Genomic DNA, 19,539 nt, shown 5'->3' on the forward strand with positions numbered 1-19,539 from the left:
AAACTTCTAGAGAGAGAAACTGAATTTGAGTTCTTTTTTTTTTTTAAATTCTTTTAAAAAATTTTATAAACAAATAAAAAAAATTGTATAAAAATTGGTTAAGAATTATGGCGAAAGGAGTAAATTCAGGAAGCATGCAAGCAGAACAACTTAAACAAGATGGAAATCTTTATTTCAAGAAAAATAGATTTGGTGCTGCCATTGATGCTTATACTGAGGTCTTTTTTTTTTTTTTTTTAAATTTATTTATTTATATTTAATAAACGTTAATTAGCATAGTTGTTTGATTAAATGTCTAAATGGGTTTTTTTTTTTTTTTTTAAATTATTTTTAAGTAAAGTTTGAATTTTTATTACTGATCATAAGTTGTTTGATGAAATGTCTAAATGGGTTTTCTTTACCATTTTTAGTAAAATTAGGTTTTAATTAATGTTTAAATGGAATTTTAGAATTTTCTTACAAGATTTTTAAAATAAAATCTGGGTTGCTATTAATGATCATAAATGGTTTGATGAAATGTTAAAAAAATTGTAATTTTATTTTTTTTAAAATGTAGATTTTTATATTATAATGATCATAAGGTGTTTGATGAAATGTCTAACTGGGATTTTTTGTATTTTAAAATTTCAGGCAATCACTTTGTGCTCTAATGTTGCAATCTATTATACGAATCGCGCTGTATGTTATCGCAAACGCAGGTATATAATAACCGAATTGAACTCATTGTATGCTATTAGGGTTTTGTTTCTTACAATATGAAGTGGTCAAACTAATATTTTATTTAGAATTTGGTTGTTAAATGTATGACAATTTTGACATAAAAATGTAGCTTTCCTTGTCGAGTTGAATGAGTTTTGGATGTTCTGCAATTGCGATATGGTGTGAAAACAGTTTCTCTAAAGAAAATACCATCTCTAAAAGGAATTTGCGACGTATACAAGTACAAGTCAGACATTAAATTATAAAGAAAGGGGAACATTTTTATCGAATTTAAACATTGTTGCTGAATTTATTAGTTAGTGTTAACTACAGTTGAACTAATACGCGGGAAACTCGATTGGAAGTTATTTGAATTTTGGTAGATTATAGAAAAACTAAATACTAATCTGCTATAGTCAATATCCATATATGCATTTATATAGTTCATCCATATCCGCTAATAGTATATTAGATCGGGCGGATATCCATCAGCTTGGGTGGTGATTGATATGCCTAGCTGTAAACTTCTAGCATTGTCGTTTTAAGTGTCTTTCTTATGTAGTGAATGGACAAAAGTTGAGGAGGACTGTCGGAAGGCTATCCAGCTTGATCATCATTCTGTCAAGGTCTGTATCACCAAATACTATATTTTGCGTATCTTCCGTATCTACCTGTATCTCTTTGTTATTATAGCATTAAACTCTATCATACTTTTTTAGATTTTAACATTAAAATCATTTTATTGTCGCTTAAGCATCTTTGTATGGCTCAAAGCCTAAAGGTACATTAATGGCAATACATGAGAATAAAAGAGATGATTATGTCAAAAATGAGTAGCAGCAAATACTGAAAAATGATAACATTTAATGGAAGTTGGCTCGTTTAATCAAGCTGCATTATGTCAAAAAAAAAAAACAAAAACAAATCAAACATGTAACAATTTCTGATTTGAACATGTTGTTATGTTAACAATACCGTGTTGCTGTCTACAAATCATTAATAAAGTGGTAACTACTCTAAACTTGGCTTCTTTAGTTTTGCTGCATACTTTTTAGGATTAGTTTAGACATGTGAAAATATGTTGTTTTTCCAATCTATTAATAAAACCAGATAATTCTTAAATCTTAAACGTCTATGACAAATTTTATGAACTGGATCTATAGCGAGGGCTGATAAATAGTTTGATTACTGATGTACAAAAGCAAAAAACCTTAACAAACACTTATATTTGTCGAACCATTGGAAACTAGATACAATCGATTGAAAAGCTATATAAAATAAGAAAGTAAAAGCTATTAACAAAATGGACCTTAAACATCCCTTGAAAACTAGCATGCATGAGACTCCATTAAAACCATCTGATCACAGGAAATTTTATTACGACAACTACGTAGAGAGGGTATTGACTATGACTATAGTTTACTAAGATTGAAACCATGACAACTAGTTTAAGAAACCAAATAAGGATATTTTGGATTGACTTTGTAACCTATTCAACACCAACACCGTGTCATTTTGACAACCAAGAAGGGGTGGAATATCGCAAAATATTGGCACAAAAAAAGGAAGGAAACCACTTACCTTTAGGGCTGCCAATGCTTGGTTGGAATATTCAAGCTCAACATGTACATCCCAAAGAAGATATGTTATGCCAAGAAGACTAAAAGAGACATTGATAGAGATTGTAAAAATCGTGAGTCACATTATTAATGAATGAGTTATTTTACAGTGTAGTTGAACCAGGACGAAGAAACATAGGATCTGAGAAAAGGCCAAAATTGCTTCAAACGTCAATAAATACCGAGGAAGCATGAGGAAAAATCTGCGTTGACTAGCGATATTCCCTGATTAGGTAGAGTAACCACTTGGTCAAATCATTTAAGTCAAGCGTCAAAGTTAATTACGAAGGCATGACGTGTCAACACTCTATTTGGCCAGACAGATCTAGGCGGTGAAGAATCTTATATATATCGTCAGAGTATTGTATCATTTAATCATATGTGATTCAGTTAATGAAATAGGGGTTTCAAACCTAATTGTGTCCAACCGAGAGTTGCTCTCAATTGTGTATGGAAATTGTACATATGTACGTGCTGTCTTATCAGCTCCGACATTAAAGCTCAGTCAGTCAAACTTCAAAAAAAAGAAAACTAGATATATGGGAACAAGGCTCATTACTATGGGGTTACAGGAAAAGTCAAGAAAAGATGGTGAATGAAGCTCAAATGAGAGAAAGCCTAGACCTGATGCTTAGAGGGTGGAAGAAAAAGCCTGTGTGCATGAATTTTGCCATTAAAGAAACAAGGAGAAACTTGTTTAAAGCTTAGAGGGTGAAATAAAATGTTGGAGGACAAAGAAGGCCTTTCATCCATTGGGCACTAACCAGTGACTGGAGGCTAAATGCTATCTAAGCTTTGCTCGGTGTGTGAGGATTGAGAGAAAAGATAGATGTGTGGTAATGAGGAAAAGATGTAAGTTGTATCGCTCAGTGTGTAAGAGATAGGGAGAATAGGTAGATGTGGGAATTTTATGGCAAGTAATAGACAAGGAAATAAGGGAGTTTGGAATAGCTAAATTAACATGCAAAATTTCACCCTCTTAAGCATAGAACTGTGCATTATCGCTAACTTTCCTATGTTGACCATGATAGTCTTTACTTTTCCTTGACCCTTTTGTTCCGTTCTCAGTGCAATCTATTGTTGAATTGACCATTGCAAATTTATTAATTGAATGTGCTCCTTTTCTGTATATAGAAGATCACATATTATAGCTTGCCATTGTTGGTAATATCATGTATAGGACTTCTTTTCTCTGAGTCAAGTTTCTTTCTTCACATAATTATGATTAAGAGAACCAATATCATTTCAATTAAACTAGGTTAAGAACCTGCATGAACACCCCTTCTGCTGTATTATGGTCAGTGATCATTGATGAACATTGATCAACCAGTTTACAACTTGTGTCTACGTTCACTAGGTGCTTTTATGAACTTGCATTAGGCTGTGAACAACATGATATATCTCCGGAGGTTTAAAAACTGGATGTTCCATGACTTATACCTTATGATACATCATATGAAGTTTTATCGTTATTGTTAGAAATGACCATGCTCTTTTAACATATTGAGTTTAGGCTTAAAGTTGCCATCTCTTTCACACAATGATTCAGAATTGACACGTGTTCTATCTTCTTCTGTTTACTTCTTCTCTATTTGGGTAGACATACATGCATTGTAAACTTTCTTATAGAGTAAATACTATCATTATTATCCCCCCTTTAGTAGGCCTAATAGATAGTGGAGTTTCAATTGATTATATACTGATAAGTGAACTTATATGCTCGTTATAACGAGTATTTCCTTTCTAACTTCTAAGTATTATACATAATATGGTGGTATACCTTTGAATTGCAGGGTCATTATATGCTAGGGCTTGCTCTATTACAAAGGGAAAAATATTCTGAAGGAATAAAAGAATTGGAAAGGGTATGAAGACTGAAGTTCACTTATCATTTTCGTTTTGCAATTCGTGTATTAATTAAAGTTTTGACAACTTTTTGTAGTCTTTCGATCTTGGTAGAGCAGAAAATCCTCCTAGTTATATGGTGGAGGAAATATGGCAGGAGCTTGCCAAAGCAAAATATCAAAAATGGGAGCGCGATTCCACTAAACGAGCTTGGGATTTGCAAAATCTCAAGTATGTATTAAAAAGACTGTTCAGATGTGCATTATAAAATCCATTATCTAATTATTGGAAATTATCTGAAGTCTTGGATAAAAAAATCATGCTTTTAGTTATCTAATCATTTTCATACGAGTTGTAATAAAACTGATTCTAAACAGGTAAGATCTTTAAGTTAATACGTGGGATCTTCTCCATCTTTTTAAGAAAGGATCCCATTTGTCTCTTTGTTTATTGATATAAATAATCAAAAACTAGCAAAACCTGATGAAATGATATTTACAACTTCAATTGTTAGAAGCCTGTCTTATCACTACTTGCTGCAACTCGTTTTATTACAAATAGTTATCTAGTTTTGATCACTCAATATCGCAAATCACTTTGAAAAGGCTCATCCAAACAACCACCTAAGCATGTAAGCATTGGATCTTAGGTAGTGTTTGTTTTATCTTCCTGTCTTTCATTACAATTGGCATTCTCTCTCTGTGTCGTAGACAAAGTTGTGAGATAGCTCTTAAAGAAAAACATTCGCGTGATGTCACTCAAGTTGAAGGATTTACTGATGAAATTACAGATTCTACTTCAGAACAGTTAGAAGCTTTGAATTCAGTATTTAGCAAAGCTGCTGATTCTGACACACCAACAGAGGTGAATTTTCTTTTTCTCCGATCTCCGATGTTAAAACTCACTATAACATAATTCATGTTTTTAATTCCATAGGTGAATGTAATTTCAGGTGCCAGATTACCTATGCTGCAAGATTACCCTTGATATATTCCGTGATCCTGTCATTGCTCCAAGTGGTTTTACATATGAGAGGGCAACCATTCTTGATCATCTCAGCAAGGTTTATCTTGTTTTTCACTTTTCTCTACTTGTTATTCTGTATTTTATACCATATACATCGCTTATCAACTTCAAATATATAATCCTTATAAAGTAATGTACAAGTTTTTGTGAACTGGTAAGCCAGAAATTAGTTTTAGAATACCCATGTTTTGAACTTTAGATTGTGTTGAGGGTAATCAACTTCGATCATATTCGAAGCCGAAAAACTATCAAGATTTTCTTTCTAAGGAACCCATTTCCAAAATTAGTCCGACTAGAATGATTTTTTTTCGTTTAAGGTAAATGTGGGATATTACGTTCAATTGAATTTTTAGAGCATTCATGTTTGTTTTTTTTTTCTAGAGTGAACATAAGTTGGTTGCTTAAAATTGCTCTTTACTTCTTTGTAGAGGTGGTGAAATTATTTCTTGAATGTTGTGTTTCTCATTTGTCTATCACTAAAACCATCTGACAGGTAGGCAACTTTGATCCTATTACGCGACAACCTCTTTATCCATCACAGTTGGTCCAAAACTTGGCAATGAAAGAAGCAGTTCAGGCATTTCTAGAAAACCATGGCTGGGCTTACAGGATGGACTGAAAGATGTGACATATATAGACTGAAAGATGTGAGATCATATATAGAGGCTTTATTCTCTGTTTTGCTTATGCGCCTATGAATTTGTCAAATTTTGATGTATTCATCTCATGTAATTCTGCTCTCCTCAAATTGTACAGTCAAACTTTAGAATCTAAGATAGTCCTTTTGTTATATGCTAATATTGCAAAATATATGGCTCTCATAATTGTACAGAAATAGTGAAAGCTTTCTTATGGATCCTCCTTTTTCGTTGCCCTTATTTTTTCTTAGTTATATTTATATCGACCGCGGATACTCTTTTTCTTACACCTGATGGACGGAAGCAATGGTGGTAGTTTCTTGAATGTCTTTCTAAACAAAGCTTCTGATTATGGGACAATGTGTCATGAAAGCTAAGCTGTATTCATTTGTTATTTTATGTTCCTATGGGACTATGTGTCATGAAATTATTTTGGATTTTATCAAGTATATTGCATAAGTGGATACAAATGCCTTGAAAGGGCATCTTTTATATTCTTCATTTAAAGAAGAGAACCAGATGCCTTATGAAATATAGAGACTTTTGTGGTTGATGCATAATGTCCGTATCGGTAAATTTTGTACATAGCCAGTCTTTTTTACTAAAAAATCTAAATCTTATATGCTTTCTTTGTATGCAGCTTAGAGAGCAGAAAAGTAAGTAAATAACTAGGAAGGGAAACTTTGATCCTTGTAATAAACTGTTGTTTTATTTTGCCTTAGGTCTCAAATATGTTGATTTTCTAAATAAATAATAACCCATAAGGTTACTGGGTCAATATAAGATGTCGGTTTAAAGCTGGATCTCTTACAAGAATTTTATACCGTGTTAGTGTGTAACCGCTAGAGGCCATCTTGAAGATAACTAACTTGAATGTTTTTGGCCATATTGAAAATGACTTTTTAATTCAAACTTATTTTTCACTCTTCAGCCAATGGCATTCCTATAATCCTACCCATTAAGACACCTTTACAAACGAACATTGAAGCAGGAATCTGTACAAAACTTGCATGTATTTAATTAGAAAAAGCTACACATAACACGAATCACAAAATGCTATTAATGCTTTGCTACTTTTCCATCCAATGCATTGTGACTTGTTACCATAGACCAAAATTTGCATATATTCTTGAAAAGAGTCATTTTATTGGGGAAGTGGGCTCTCTTTTTCTAGTTTAATTTACTTTAATCTGTTTTAAGTACCATAAACCAATGTAGATTCTCGTTAATCATCCATTCCCAAGCTTTTACTGACACTTTTGGGTGTTTTGATTTTGGATTTTTGAGCATTCCTAGAGATGCTACTACTTACACAAACAAGATGAAACATATGCCCTGTAAATTTACAGTTTTGTTTGTATTGCTCACAATACTCTCACATTATCCTTGTATCCATGTGAAGAATTACAATGATTAAAGAGTATTATATGAAATGTCCCCCTCACCCATTTGTTAGTTGGTCCTTACTGAACAAATATATAAAATTCTAAACAAAGGAGAAATACTACATGGTGTGTCATCTTTTGGACCAAAAGTCATTTGCTAGTTGTGTTGTACTAATTTTTAGTGACAAAACTTCGGTAGTTTAATTGCATACATACATTATATAGTCTAAGATGTTTTGTATGAAGATTAAGGATCGCATTCGAGATTTATAAATCTTTATCCAATTATAAATCTTCATGATCGAATAAGGAAAAAACTAGAGGGGCAAAAGTTTTTTGCTACATCGATAATAAATTCATAATATCAGTGTTTCCTTATTAGTTTGTTAGTAGGACCAATGGGGTTAAACCTCAGTGACCACATAGGCTGACAGATGGAAAGAAAGTGGGCCTATAAGTTGTATGTCGTGTGCGCTACCAAGATAGTGGAGAAACTTATCAAAGGAAAGTAGAAAAATTATATCTTGTAATTTATGTGTGAAAATGAGGACTTATCCTGCATAGGTTGTATACGATATCAAAACAGTATGTAATATCAGAAGGCTTCCATACATTTTTTTTATATAGTTTGACAGTATGAATATAAATAATGCAACACTCTTATCATATTGAAAGAAAAGAAGAAGGGGACATACACGTTTGATTTAGAAAGATGATTCACTAACAAAGAGGGTGATTAGTACATGGGTTAAAATAACAAGTGATACATTATTTAATTTCTTTTGCTGGTCAATAGTTGTATTAAACAATAGCAACTCTCCTCCAATGAAGATAAATCCACCCACAAATATCCAATAAGAATCTTCAAATTTTAGATAAAACACTCTGCATCAAATCAAAACCAATATAAACTCCTGTTTGTTTACATATTTAAATATAAACACGACAATTTACATTTTAAGCTTGGCATCATTTTTATACACTTCAATATATATAGAATTTCCTTATTTTGTCTGCTTAGAAACATCATACATATTTGATAAACCTATTGTTTTTCTTATTCATTCATATAACTAAAGGTTGCATTATTTAAGGGGAAAAATTGCATCGTGGGTAATATTTGAGTCAAGTGTACGAGAATGTAATAAATTTCACACTTTTAGCTATTATTGGTTTTCAATTGGCAAGACCTCCATTGTACGTAAAATTGTAAATAATGTTTTGATTTATAGCAATAGTATGTATCTGGTTAGCTACCATTATATAAGCCTTTCGGATAACGTGACAATCATACACGTTGTCACGTCACTATAAATGGTGACATGTTAACACTCTGCAAAGGTAAAGGAAGTCATATACAAATAAGAACCAAATTTAAGCATAATAACATTTCTTACAATGTGTCAAAAAATTATATATAATGCATCAAAATAGATATAAACATAAAAATCATCCATATCATTTCCGTTTTTACTCTTTAAATTATATTCTTGCCACAAACATAACCAATAATAAACAAATTAAAGATTTATAGATTCTATCTAAAAGAGTATAAAAGTGATTAGTTAGCGTACATTCGTTGAACCAATAAATGTTGATGTTAAGCTTTAAGCAAGCAACAATAACTTTTCTTTTTATTAAATATGTTTGTTTTAAACTTTTAACACAACTTCCATTATGATTCATGAGATTTTGGACCACTATTGGTTTAAAATAAGTTTTGTAAGAATAAGATGCTCTTTCTACTTCTATTTACACTCTATCATCCTTTTCCACTTACGGCCTCAACAAATCTTGTTGTCCTATTTGCTCATTCAAGCTACATTTTGCAGAGTCAAAATCAAGCAAGAACCTCTCTTCTTCTTTGATCATGATAGTGGGTGAGTGGTTGTGTGGATATCAAAACACTGACAAAATAGCATGGTACCAACATGAAACATCATAATATTCGTTCAAAATGCATAGCATTTCGTAATATCAAACATCTTTTTTAATCTCTTTTACGATTTTTGCAGTTAAAGTCCTGACAAGAATCAAATTGTGTTTATTTTTTGTATATTTCAATCATCTAATGTCTTGCTCATTGGTTTTTGATTGATATGATACTAACGTTAAAAAAATGTACTCCTAGTCCCATAATATTCACGACAAACGAAAATAGTAAGGTGGACAATAAAAATGGAACGAGGGAATTTGACAAAAATGAAAGAGTTTATCACATTATGAATTGTGTAAAATAAACATAGCAATGTTTTTTCTTTCGAAGAGAATAACTTGTATTGTGGTTAGAAAGCACAAAGAGTTGCTTATGATCATTTAATTTAGAGGTTCATTAATGAAAATGAAAGCATGAAAAGTGTGAAGTAATGAATGCACATTATACCCATAACCGCGTAATATGGTAGTGACAGAATAAAAGGTCATGGGGTTACCAACTGTTTTCAATGAAGACTTTCACAAAAAGAATGGGTGGCATCTTGGATTGATAGATAGATAGATCTCTCAACAAAAGGGCACAACACCCCCCATTGATTATGGGCATATTCTTCCTATTTTTATTCTCATCGATCCATTAATTTACCTCACTTTTTATCCATCAATAATTTCAATAAATATTCTTATAGAGTGATTCCCCGTTCATATCACGATTAGATATTGTTGTTAGTGTTGTATTTTTTTTTATCGACCATCCATCAATAATTTCAATAATATTCTTATTGAGTGATTTCCGGTTCATGTCAGGATTGGATATAGTTGTTGTTGCTGTTGTATTTTCTTATCGACTAAATCCATCAATAATTTCAATAATATTCTTATAGAGTGATTTCCCGTTCATATCAGGATTGGATATAGTTATTATTGTTGTTGTATGTACTTATCGACTATTTTTTGAGAAAGATCAGTTAGGTCTAAAGCGCCACAAAATAAGACTAACAAAAATTTTTTTTTGGTAGAATACTTATAAATATTCCAAGTGGTAACACCAACAATTTTGGATTCTTATTCCATGCCCCATGAAAATCCAAAGTAACCATTTCCAGCTAACGTTCAAATATCTATCTCCACCATGTATGGAAACTTGAACCTAAAAAAGTCTTTATCAACTTGGGGTCTAAAATAATTCAAGAAAATAATTTTCTTAGAATTTAGACACAACATGTGATATTTCAAGTGAGTTTTAAGCTATGTTATACATAACCCATGTGCAAAATTAATGGACAAAAACTAATACAGCAAATATGAACTTGGTTGACTTGATTGCTAGTGAATAATTTAAGAGCATGAACATAACACTCATGTAGTCATGTGCAGAATTTATTGAAAATAGTATTAAAACAGAGAATAAAATCATATAGATAGATATAATATATAGGAGAAGTAATTATTCACAATGGCTATAAGCCTATAAGCTCAAACTTTAGGACAAGAATTTACAAAATTGAGGTTGGAAAACAAAACAGAACAAAGTTAACTATAACTCAGAACCTGACCAAGATTGCTTGTAAAGATATAGGAGATGTAGAATATACAGATTTTTGTTTTATTGTTTTGAGAACCGGGTTGAAGCTCATGCGGTATGTGTAAGGTTTGTGGCTCGGTTGAGCCTATCGAGAATGCCACTGGCTTTTCGTTTAGCCCTTGAAGTGCCGTTTTGAGCAACTTGAGACAAAGTGCCATAAGTACTCTCTTCTTCCCTCATTTCCTTCCATTTCGTCCGATCATAGTAACAAATGGTGTACAGAACAGCAATGCAATTCTCTTTGTTCCGCGCACAATTTGTCTCCTTTATTAAAGAAAGCAAGCAAGAAACCACCCCTAAGTCTCCCATTTCCTCAACGGCCTTTTGGTTGCTTGAAAGCATGGCCAGAATAGACAATAACTCGTCGACATGAACCCTGTTCTTAATCTTGCTCAAAAGTGCTCTCACTGCACCATCCCTTACGGCTCTTGCTTTATTTTCATGAGTGATACACAAATTAAAGATTGCAGAAGCAACATCTTTCATTGCCAATGAATGTCCTTCGTTTAAAAGATCAATAAGAGGTTTCAAAGCACCGGCTTTTCCAATCAATGACTTATTAGAGTCAAGAGCCGATAAAGTGAAAAGGGTTGCAGCCGAATTGGTCCTAGTCGCAATAGTCCCAAATCTTAACGCGTCTAATAACAAAGGCATAACCATCGGCGTCTCTGCCACAAGTTTCTTGTTATTATCATGAATAGACAAATTCAAAAGCGTCGTGACTAAATCCTCTTGAAGATCAGGGTGAATATCACTCCACTTGCATTGGCATAACGGGGTTAGCAACTGCGGTATTGCTTCAAGTGATTCACCAAACAAAGCCCGAAAAGAAGGCATTCTCTTTGTCAACGACCGTAAAGTCCTAGCAGCCTCTTTCTGCTCAGGCTGGGTGGACGACATTTTCTTTAAAAGCGATAGGAAAAGATCACGGTCAGCTTCTGTTAGCCCGTCTTGATCAGAATACTGTAACGGGCCAGGAAACTGAACGCCGCGATTCTTACACCATTGTGTTATCAAATCTCTAACCAAATAATTGGGGGTCAAAATAGTATGTGATAGAACTTGTTGTGTTTTGGGACATACCCTGTTCCCTGCTTTTAACCATTTTTGTATAAAAGGCCTATCATATGTCTGCAAATTATTACAACCAATATAATTATATAACCATGTTACAATTATCATTGATATATATATATATATATATATATTTCACATAATCAACTCCTCATTCTAATCACTTCAACAAATAGTAACTTTTTTCTAAAAGACAAATATCAATAAAAAATAACATGCATTATTATACCGAGTGAGACTTGAACACACAACTTATCAATATTAATGGGTCATTTCGATATATAAAAAAAAAACATACGTGGTCCTTTTTTAAAAAAAAAACTTAAACATCAACACAACAATACCATTATATCAAATGATACTTAAACACACAACTTCTATTAGTGGGTCATCTTTCATATATAATAATAATAAATGTCGTAACATACACAATAAATATAATGTCGACCACAGCTAGTCAAAATTTTCACACAAAAGAAAAAAGTAGTAACAAACACTAAAAAACAAGAAATGATATGAAATTACTTTCGTTCTAAATATTATATATATAATATAATATTATAAAATGAAATGAAAAACTACCTGACCAGTAGAGAGAATAACAGGGTCTCTCATGAGTTCTTTAGAAAGTGGGCACCGAAATTCTTGAGGACAAGAACCCAAAAAAGAACCATCATCATTATTATTATTATTATGAAGATGGTTGGATTTTTGTTTATTTCCTTCTTTTAATTGTTTTAAAGATTGCAAAGTTTGATAAGCTTTATCGATATCTTCTATAGAAGATGATGATGATGAAGAATCTTCAACAATTGCTTTTACAAGTTTTTGTAACTCCTTTTTTAACTCCATGGTGGTTTTTGTCACTGGATCTCCTTCATATACACCACTTTTTGCCATCACAAATATATATATATATATATATATTTATTACATATGATATATTTCAAATGAGTTTGAATGTAACCACCTTAGAATTTGATGATGTGTTTGGTTTTTTGTTTTGTTTAAGGAACACACACAAGGTGTGTGTGTGTGTGTGTGTGTGTGTGTGTTTAAGATGTTTTCTTCATTTTGAAACTGTTGGTTTAATTTTCTATAGAGAAATTAATTAAAGAAGCCACCGATAGAAGTAAGTGTGTGTTTTTTATGGGAGGGAGACAGAGAGGAAAAAGAGTGTTGTTGTGTTATAGGCTTATAGGGGTTGGTTGTGGAAGATTTTGTACTTGAAGTATTGGTCCCTTTGAGTTATTAAATGTTACAACTTGACCCATGTAACTTTTGATTTTTTACATCTTAGTTTAATAGTTTAACCAGGTCATGAGTTCGATCCTCGTGTCTAGTAGGGCTAGAGGTCCTTTTTTATCTTTGGTAGGGGTAAGACTGTCTACATCTCAACTTCCCTCATACACCGTCAAATACCATATTTAAGACTCAAAACCTGTAAAAGATGACATTGATAGTTACTTTTTGTTTTCTTAGGTGTAAATAATTTTGTTTTAACTTAATAGTGGTATTTATTGGCTGGATAAAATCATAAAATTGAAATTATTATAAATACCAATGTTAGAAAATGCAACTAACTTCATGATGACATGACAACCACACATGATTAAAGGTGACTTTCCAAATTAGGCTGCTTATCTATCATTCAAAAGTGTGTATGTATAATAGTTGACATCTCATTGTTTTTTATCACAAAAACAAGTACATGAATGAATACCAAGACCACGAATTACAAATAACTTTATGCAACAATACACACAAGTTTAATGTACTATCACTAAACCACGATTTATCACCACAAGATTGATAAAAAATACACATACAAGTTCAATGTTTGCTTGACGACAATTTATCACCAGACCTGGCCTTAACTCAAATTAACTTTATGAATATATCTTAGAAAAGATATTACATAGCTCTATATGAACATTTTAATCTGACAATTAACCTACAATAACAGTAATAACCGTTGATAGTTTGGTATTTCATGAAGTATTAAGAATATGAAACCTAGATAATTTTTATCCTACTTTAAACTAAAAAATAATGTTTTTAATAAAAAGATGAGATTCAATCTTTGACAATTAAGTGTTTTCAAAGATAATTAAGGGTTTTTCAACTGATCTAATTCTACTTAATTTTTTATATGCCGATTAACCTATAGAAACGAAAAGTCAAAAACAACCTTATCCGATTTATGACGATTCACTTTTAAAAAACAACAAAAGAACATACATCGTTTGGACAATCTATGGAACTATTTGATTTAAAAGGGGTATATATTTCAACATAGTAAAAATATACATGGGCCACAGTATGTGGGTGGGGCCCGGGTAGAAGTAAAAGTGGGCCACTTTACACGAGAAGAAAATCCATGGCCGTACAGCTGGCATGGGGTTACACAGACTAAACTTGCTTGCGACACCCTCACTACTAAGTGTGTCTTTTTAAATGAGTAAAATTTACGGATGGTACTCAAAATATACCTCAAATTATTATTTTGATACAAACTTTTGAATATTTACTTGAATCATACCTAAACTTGTACTTTTCCACAATGATCATACCCAAAGTTTCACTTTTTCACTCGGACCATATTTATCTCTAACGGTTGTCTATTTGGCCGTTAAGTCAAGCTATGTGTCGTGCACGTGAGGTATCAAACACGTAATTTCATGTATACATGAGGTATCATACGTGTAATTTACCATAAAAATAATTATTAAAATTTTAAAGTTTTCTTTATATTAATTTTTTTTCATGTATTAACTTGGGTAGATATATTTATTATGAAGAAATATAAATTTTTTATTTTTTAATGAAAGGTTTTTTTGTCTTTTTAAAATGACATTCTATCATATGTGTACTTCTAAAGTACATGCATATTTGAGATGAAACTTAAAACTCTCAAAAAAACCTCCTACAGTTTTCATATTTATTATTATTATTATTATTATTTTTAAAAAAACAACTTTTATTGAAACTTTAATAATAATAATAACTTTTATTATTATTATTATTATTATTTTGATGCAATCATGCATATAAAGTTTTTATTATCAATTTGTTATTATTATTAGCAATATTATTATTATTATTATTTATTTTATCGATGAAACATGGGTGAAAATAATGAGAATGTTTTCTATTTTTTATTTTTTGTTTTTTCATTTATACAACCTATTTGTATCATCTTTTGTTTTTATTTTTACATGTTCACAACTTATTTGTATCTTTTTAATAAAAATTTATTCAAAAAATAATACAAAACATAAAAAAATATATAACTTTTTCATACGAAATATCATATCTACCCAACTTAATAAATAAATATAAATAAAACTTTAAAATTCTTAACAATTAGTTTAAGAATAAATTATACAGATGATACCTAAAGTATACATGAAATTACGTGTTTTATACCTCACGTGCATGACACGTGGCTTGACTTAACGGCCAAATAGATGGCCGTCAGTGATAGGTATGGTCCGAGTGGAAAAGTGGAACTATGGGTATGATTAGTGTGGAAAAGTACAAGTTTAGGTATGGCCTGAGTAGAAATTCAAAAGTTTGTATCAAAAGAGTAATTTAGGGTATACTTTAGGTCCCAGCCATGTAATTTACTCCTTTTTAAATTAAAGTTTATATATATTTATATATACATATATATATATATATATACATATATATAGTGACTATCAAATGAGAACAAAATTAAAATGAGAACACTTAAAAACTACATTTTTGATGCATTAAAAGTCCATAAAACTGACATAGTGCAAAACTAATTATCATTAGGTAAGTCTTTAACAATACATTGATCCATCAAAATCGAAAAAAATATGTTTTTTGTTAGATGTATCATTTTAATGAATATGCATCCAAGATGGATGCACAAAACAAAAAACGTGATTTTTTCAATTCTGACGGATCAATGTGTTGTTAAACACTTAAGTAATAATAATTAGTTATGCACTATGTTAGTTTTATGGAATTTTAATGCATCAAAATGATGTTTTTTAAGTGTTCAGACTGTTCTTATTTTAAAAGTGTTCTCACCGGAGTGTTACCATATATATGGTAAAAGGAATATAAGGTTGTCCGACACCTAAGCTTAGGTGTGGAACCCCTCACATACTAATATTTTAGTTTTTTATTGTTTAATGAATAAATGCCTGGACCCCCATGATTTTTATGGTTTTAAAAATTAATATGTGAGTGTCTGACATCTAAGCTTAGGTACCTAACAGCCTTATATTCCCATCCCCCCTATATATATATATACATACGAGGTGTATATATATATATTCCCATCCCCCTATATATATATATATATAGATACGAGATGGGTAATCGCACAATGCGGCGGCGGTAGCGGCAATGAGTGGTGATGGTGGTAACAATGTGGTTATTAATCTAAAAGTAATTGATGTAAATTTTAGTGTAGTTATTACATGGTTAAAGAATGTATCTTTTGTAAATAATATTATTAAGAGTTTTTTTAGAGATATTAGGTGTAAATATTTAACTTAATCAATAAAGTAAAGATAGTTTGGATAAATATGGTTGAAAATATTTTAGAGATATTTTGAGCAGATTTAGGGTGTGATTAGAAAATGTGTTAAAGCTTAAGGGTATTTTGGCTATTTTAAAGGTAAAAAGTTAAAAAGAGGGGAGAGATAGTGATAAACGCCTAATCCGTATTAATTTAAGATACGAAAACGAACATGTTTTGTGAATGTTAATAGACGATTAGGGCGTGTTTATGTTGTTTAAGTGTTTCAGGTCTTTGGTGACAAATTGAAGTTAAATGGATCATTAAGAAGTCAAGCAAAGTCAAGAATCAAGTCAAGAAGTGTCAAGGCAAAAATCTGGAAAACTGCCATTTCTAGAGGGCAGTCTGGGACGGCCAGGAGGCAGTCTGGGACGGCCAGAGCTGCACTAAAAATCCGAAAATTAGGGATTTAATTACTTTTCAGTTTATAATACCTTCATACACGACTTGGGAAGTTAACACTTCATATTTTCACATACCTGGGCAGTTTTCTAACACACACAACACCCCAATTTCATCATCAAATCACAATTCTATGGAGATTCAAGCCCTAATTGAAGAATCAATGATATTATCAATGATGAAGATTTTAGGCTAATTCTCTTTTGATCATTCTCATGTGAACAATTATGTAAGACAATTGTATTCAACTTTTCTTATGTTCATGTTGGATTAGATGGTTAATTTCCCATTAGTCTTTTACATCTAATGTTGTTTGGATTGTTTGAATGATTACTAGTTTATGACTTGAATGAATTCCATCTATCTTTTGATTTCAAATTCTTGTTAATCAATTATTATTGGAATAATCTCTTATGAATTTGTAATCTTGTTAATGAATAAATAATTTAGTTGTGTCAATTCTCCGGTTTTCATTATCGTGAATCATCACAACCTAATTGATTAGTTCTTAGCATTCATTCAATCTAAGCATATAACGAATCATGTCCATGAGGTTTCCAACGAACATAAGTTAGGTTATACTTTTGAAAACATAATTTGAAGCATGAGAATGGTCCCTTTATTTAATTGAAGTATTTTATTAAGTTTATGCCCATTTTTAGTTTTAATCAAACAAATCAATCAATCAAATCGCTTTAAGTTTATGTCTAATTCAATTAACTCTTGTAATTTGTTTAACACTTTTCCTTGATTCCCTGTGGATACGATACTCTACTTACCCGTACTAATTATTGGTATTTAGTTTTAATTTTGATTGGTTCAACGACATCGATCAGATAGTTTCTTTTATAATAGAGTATAGATAGTTAGATATAAATATAGATAACATCTTCTTGATATTGATACTTTTATGTTTTTTTCAATTTAATGGATTAATACAAAAAATGCTTAAATTATAGTACGAACTGAATATAATTTATGGATCATAACAACTATCTGTACCAGATGTGTGAAGCTTGAAAAACATAATAGTATAATATTTGGAACTAGGTGAAATTCGAGTGATGCGTCGGCCTAATTTTATTTCTACATAATTCATTATAAATGACAAATAATAAAATAATGTTATAAGTTCATTAGTAGTTCTACCCCGGGATTGTTCTTCTGCAACCAAGCCCACTGCTATGTATCACTATTTAATACAATAAGATAACTAACAATACCAATTAAAGTCGACACAAAGACCAATATTGTGCTAGCAAGTATGTGTTAGTAGTTTTCTTACTAGTCATTTTGGAAGGAAATAAATGATCTTTAATCGTGTCCGATATATCATGTGAATATAGCAGTAACACCTGTAGATCGTACGTGTTAAGTCAACCAAATATTGTTGTTCTCAACTACTCGCTATGAGAATCTAAATGTCTGACACTAATTAAACATCAATATAGCAAAAAGGTTAATATGTCATAATTTTAAATCAAAAAATGTGATACATTATCAAGCTGCAAAAATATATGTATTCAAGCATGGTGAAACTTACAATAATGATTTGATATTCAAAACATTTTCGGCAACTTAGTATTTCTGTTCTAAAAGGTTAAATGAAATTATTGTAAATACACTTAAAAAATCTCATAAAGAACTATCATCTATAATCTATAATTTATGATAAAAAAGAAAACCTTAATTCATATTTGAAAATTTTTTGATCATTATATTAAGTTCAACTTATAATTAAACCATTAGATTGAATGATAATGTCATATATCTTTTTTAACATTTTTATATTTTTAATTTCAATTTAACAAATTCAAATTTGGCCAATAGTTATATAAAGTAATATCTACATTTTATAACTATAAAAAAACAATTATTTTAATGATATTATAATGAAAAATAATTCCTAATTTTATATTACCTATTTTATAATCTCTTTTTTTTTTTTTTTGTCTTTATAACACTTTCTCTTGTTTTATTTTTTACGTTGTTATCAATATATGATTTCATATAGGAACTTTATCATATAACGTAATAAATATTAATTATGAGTATTTACTTTTACATTATTAATATTTTATAATATTTAATTAAAATATATTATCTGATATATATATATATATATGGAGCCTAAGATAATAAAAATAATAAAAGGATGTAAAGATTAATGACAACATCATCATTTTTTAACATATTTTAATCCATGTTTGTTATACTATGATATTATTAAATTTAACATGTAATTAATGGTCTCTATTATGTAAAAGTTTTCAGTAGTTAGTATCTATATTTACTTTTATACCGTCATTTATAAAGAAGTATAGTTAACATACAAATTCTATTGATAATGTTTGATACAATAATTTAAAAACAATAACATAATCAAATCTCAACATATCTTATTTGTAACTATTAATTATATTAAGTTATAACGAATAGTTAATATATTTAACTCGCATATTATGCGTGAAAAAATTTAGTTGTGTTTATGACAAGTTTTTCCTGCATTATACCACCAAACCATATGGCAAAAGAGTGGTAACAGAATATTAGTAGACAATCACAATACAAATTTATATTCGTAAAGACTCTGATCATAGTTATATGTTCCATTACGTCAAGTATAAACCTGTGTTGATACAACGAATTCGATGTTACGAAAGAAGTCAAGAACAATTTTCACAATAATAAAGAAAATAAAATATAAATTAATTCGATATGGGTTCCTTATGTACCTAAGAAAGAAAAAAAATTAATAACTTATGTATAT

The 19,539-nt window shown here is 30.5% G+C and overlaps 2 protein-coding genes across 2 annotated transcripts; one reads left to right on the forward strand and one right to left on the reverse strand.

Moving 5' to 3' along the window:
• On the forward strand, nucleotides 1-6,067 carry LOC122608545 (E3 ubiquitin-protein ligase CHIP-like). The gene is made up of 8 exons (XM_043781644.1): nucleotides 1-218; nucleotides 631-698; nucleotides 1,262-1,325; nucleotides 4,112-4,183; nucleotides 4,261-4,394; nucleotides 4,874-5,027; nucleotides 5,116-5,226; nucleotides 5,683-6,067. Exons 1-8 carry the CDS (start codon nucleotides 108-110, stop codon nucleotides 5,806-5,808), a joined length of 840 nt encoding a protein of 279 aa, XP_043637579.1. The 5' UTR covers nucleotides 1-107; the 3' UTR covers nucleotides 5,809-6,067.
• A 4,475-nt stretch (nucleotides 6,068-10,542) lies between these two features.
• On the reverse strand, nucleotides 10,543-12,975 carry LOC122608231 (U-box domain-containing protein 9). The gene is made up of 2 exons (XM_043781319.1): nucleotides 12,389-12,975; nucleotides 10,543-11,863 (listed from the first exon to the last, which is right to left on the reverse strand). The coding sequence occupies exons 1-2, from the start codon at nucleotides 12,704-12,706 to the stop codon at nucleotides 10,781-10,783; spliced, it is 1,401 nt and encodes a 466-aa protein (XP_043637254.1). The 5' UTR covers nucleotides 12,707-12,975; the 3' UTR covers nucleotides 10,543-10,780.
• Between the last annotated feature and the right edge of the window lie 6,564 nt (nucleotides 12,976-19,539).

The sequence above is a fragment of the Erigeron canadensis genome, chromosome 7 (assembly GCF_010389155.1).
Source record: "Erigeron canadensis isolate Cc75 chromosome 7, C_canadensis_v1, whole genome shotgun sequence".
In the NCBI taxonomy this organism is placed as follows: Eukaryota; Viridiplantae; Streptophyta; class Magnoliopsida; order Asterales; family Asteraceae; genus Erigeron; species Erigeron canadensis.

What these genes read in the sequence shown, in the direction of transcription:
- LOC122608545 (XM_043781644.1), top strand. Translation starts at nt 108, where the DNA reads ATGGCGAAAGGAGTAAATTCAGGAAGCATGCAAGCAGAACAACTTAAA. An exon ending in TTGATCATCATTCTGTCAAG is followed by an intron (nt 1,326 to 4,111) that starts GTCTGTATCACC and finishes TTTGAATTGCAG; the next exon opens with GGTCATTATATGCTAGGGCT. An exon ending in TGGGATTTGCAAAATCTCAA is followed by an intron (nt 4,395 to 4,873) that starts GTATGTATTAAA and finishes TCTGTGTCGTAG; the next exon opens with ACAAAGTTGTGAGATAGCTC.
- LOC122608231 (XM_043781319.1), bottom strand. Translation starts at nt 12,706, where the DNA reads ATGGCAAAAAGTGGTGTATATGAAGGAGATCCAGTGACAAAAACCACC. An exon ending in TTATTCTCTCTACTGGTCAG is followed by an intron (nt 11,864 to 12,388) that starts GTAGTTTTTCAT and finishes AATAATTTGCAG; the next exon opens with ACATATGATAGGCCTTTTAT.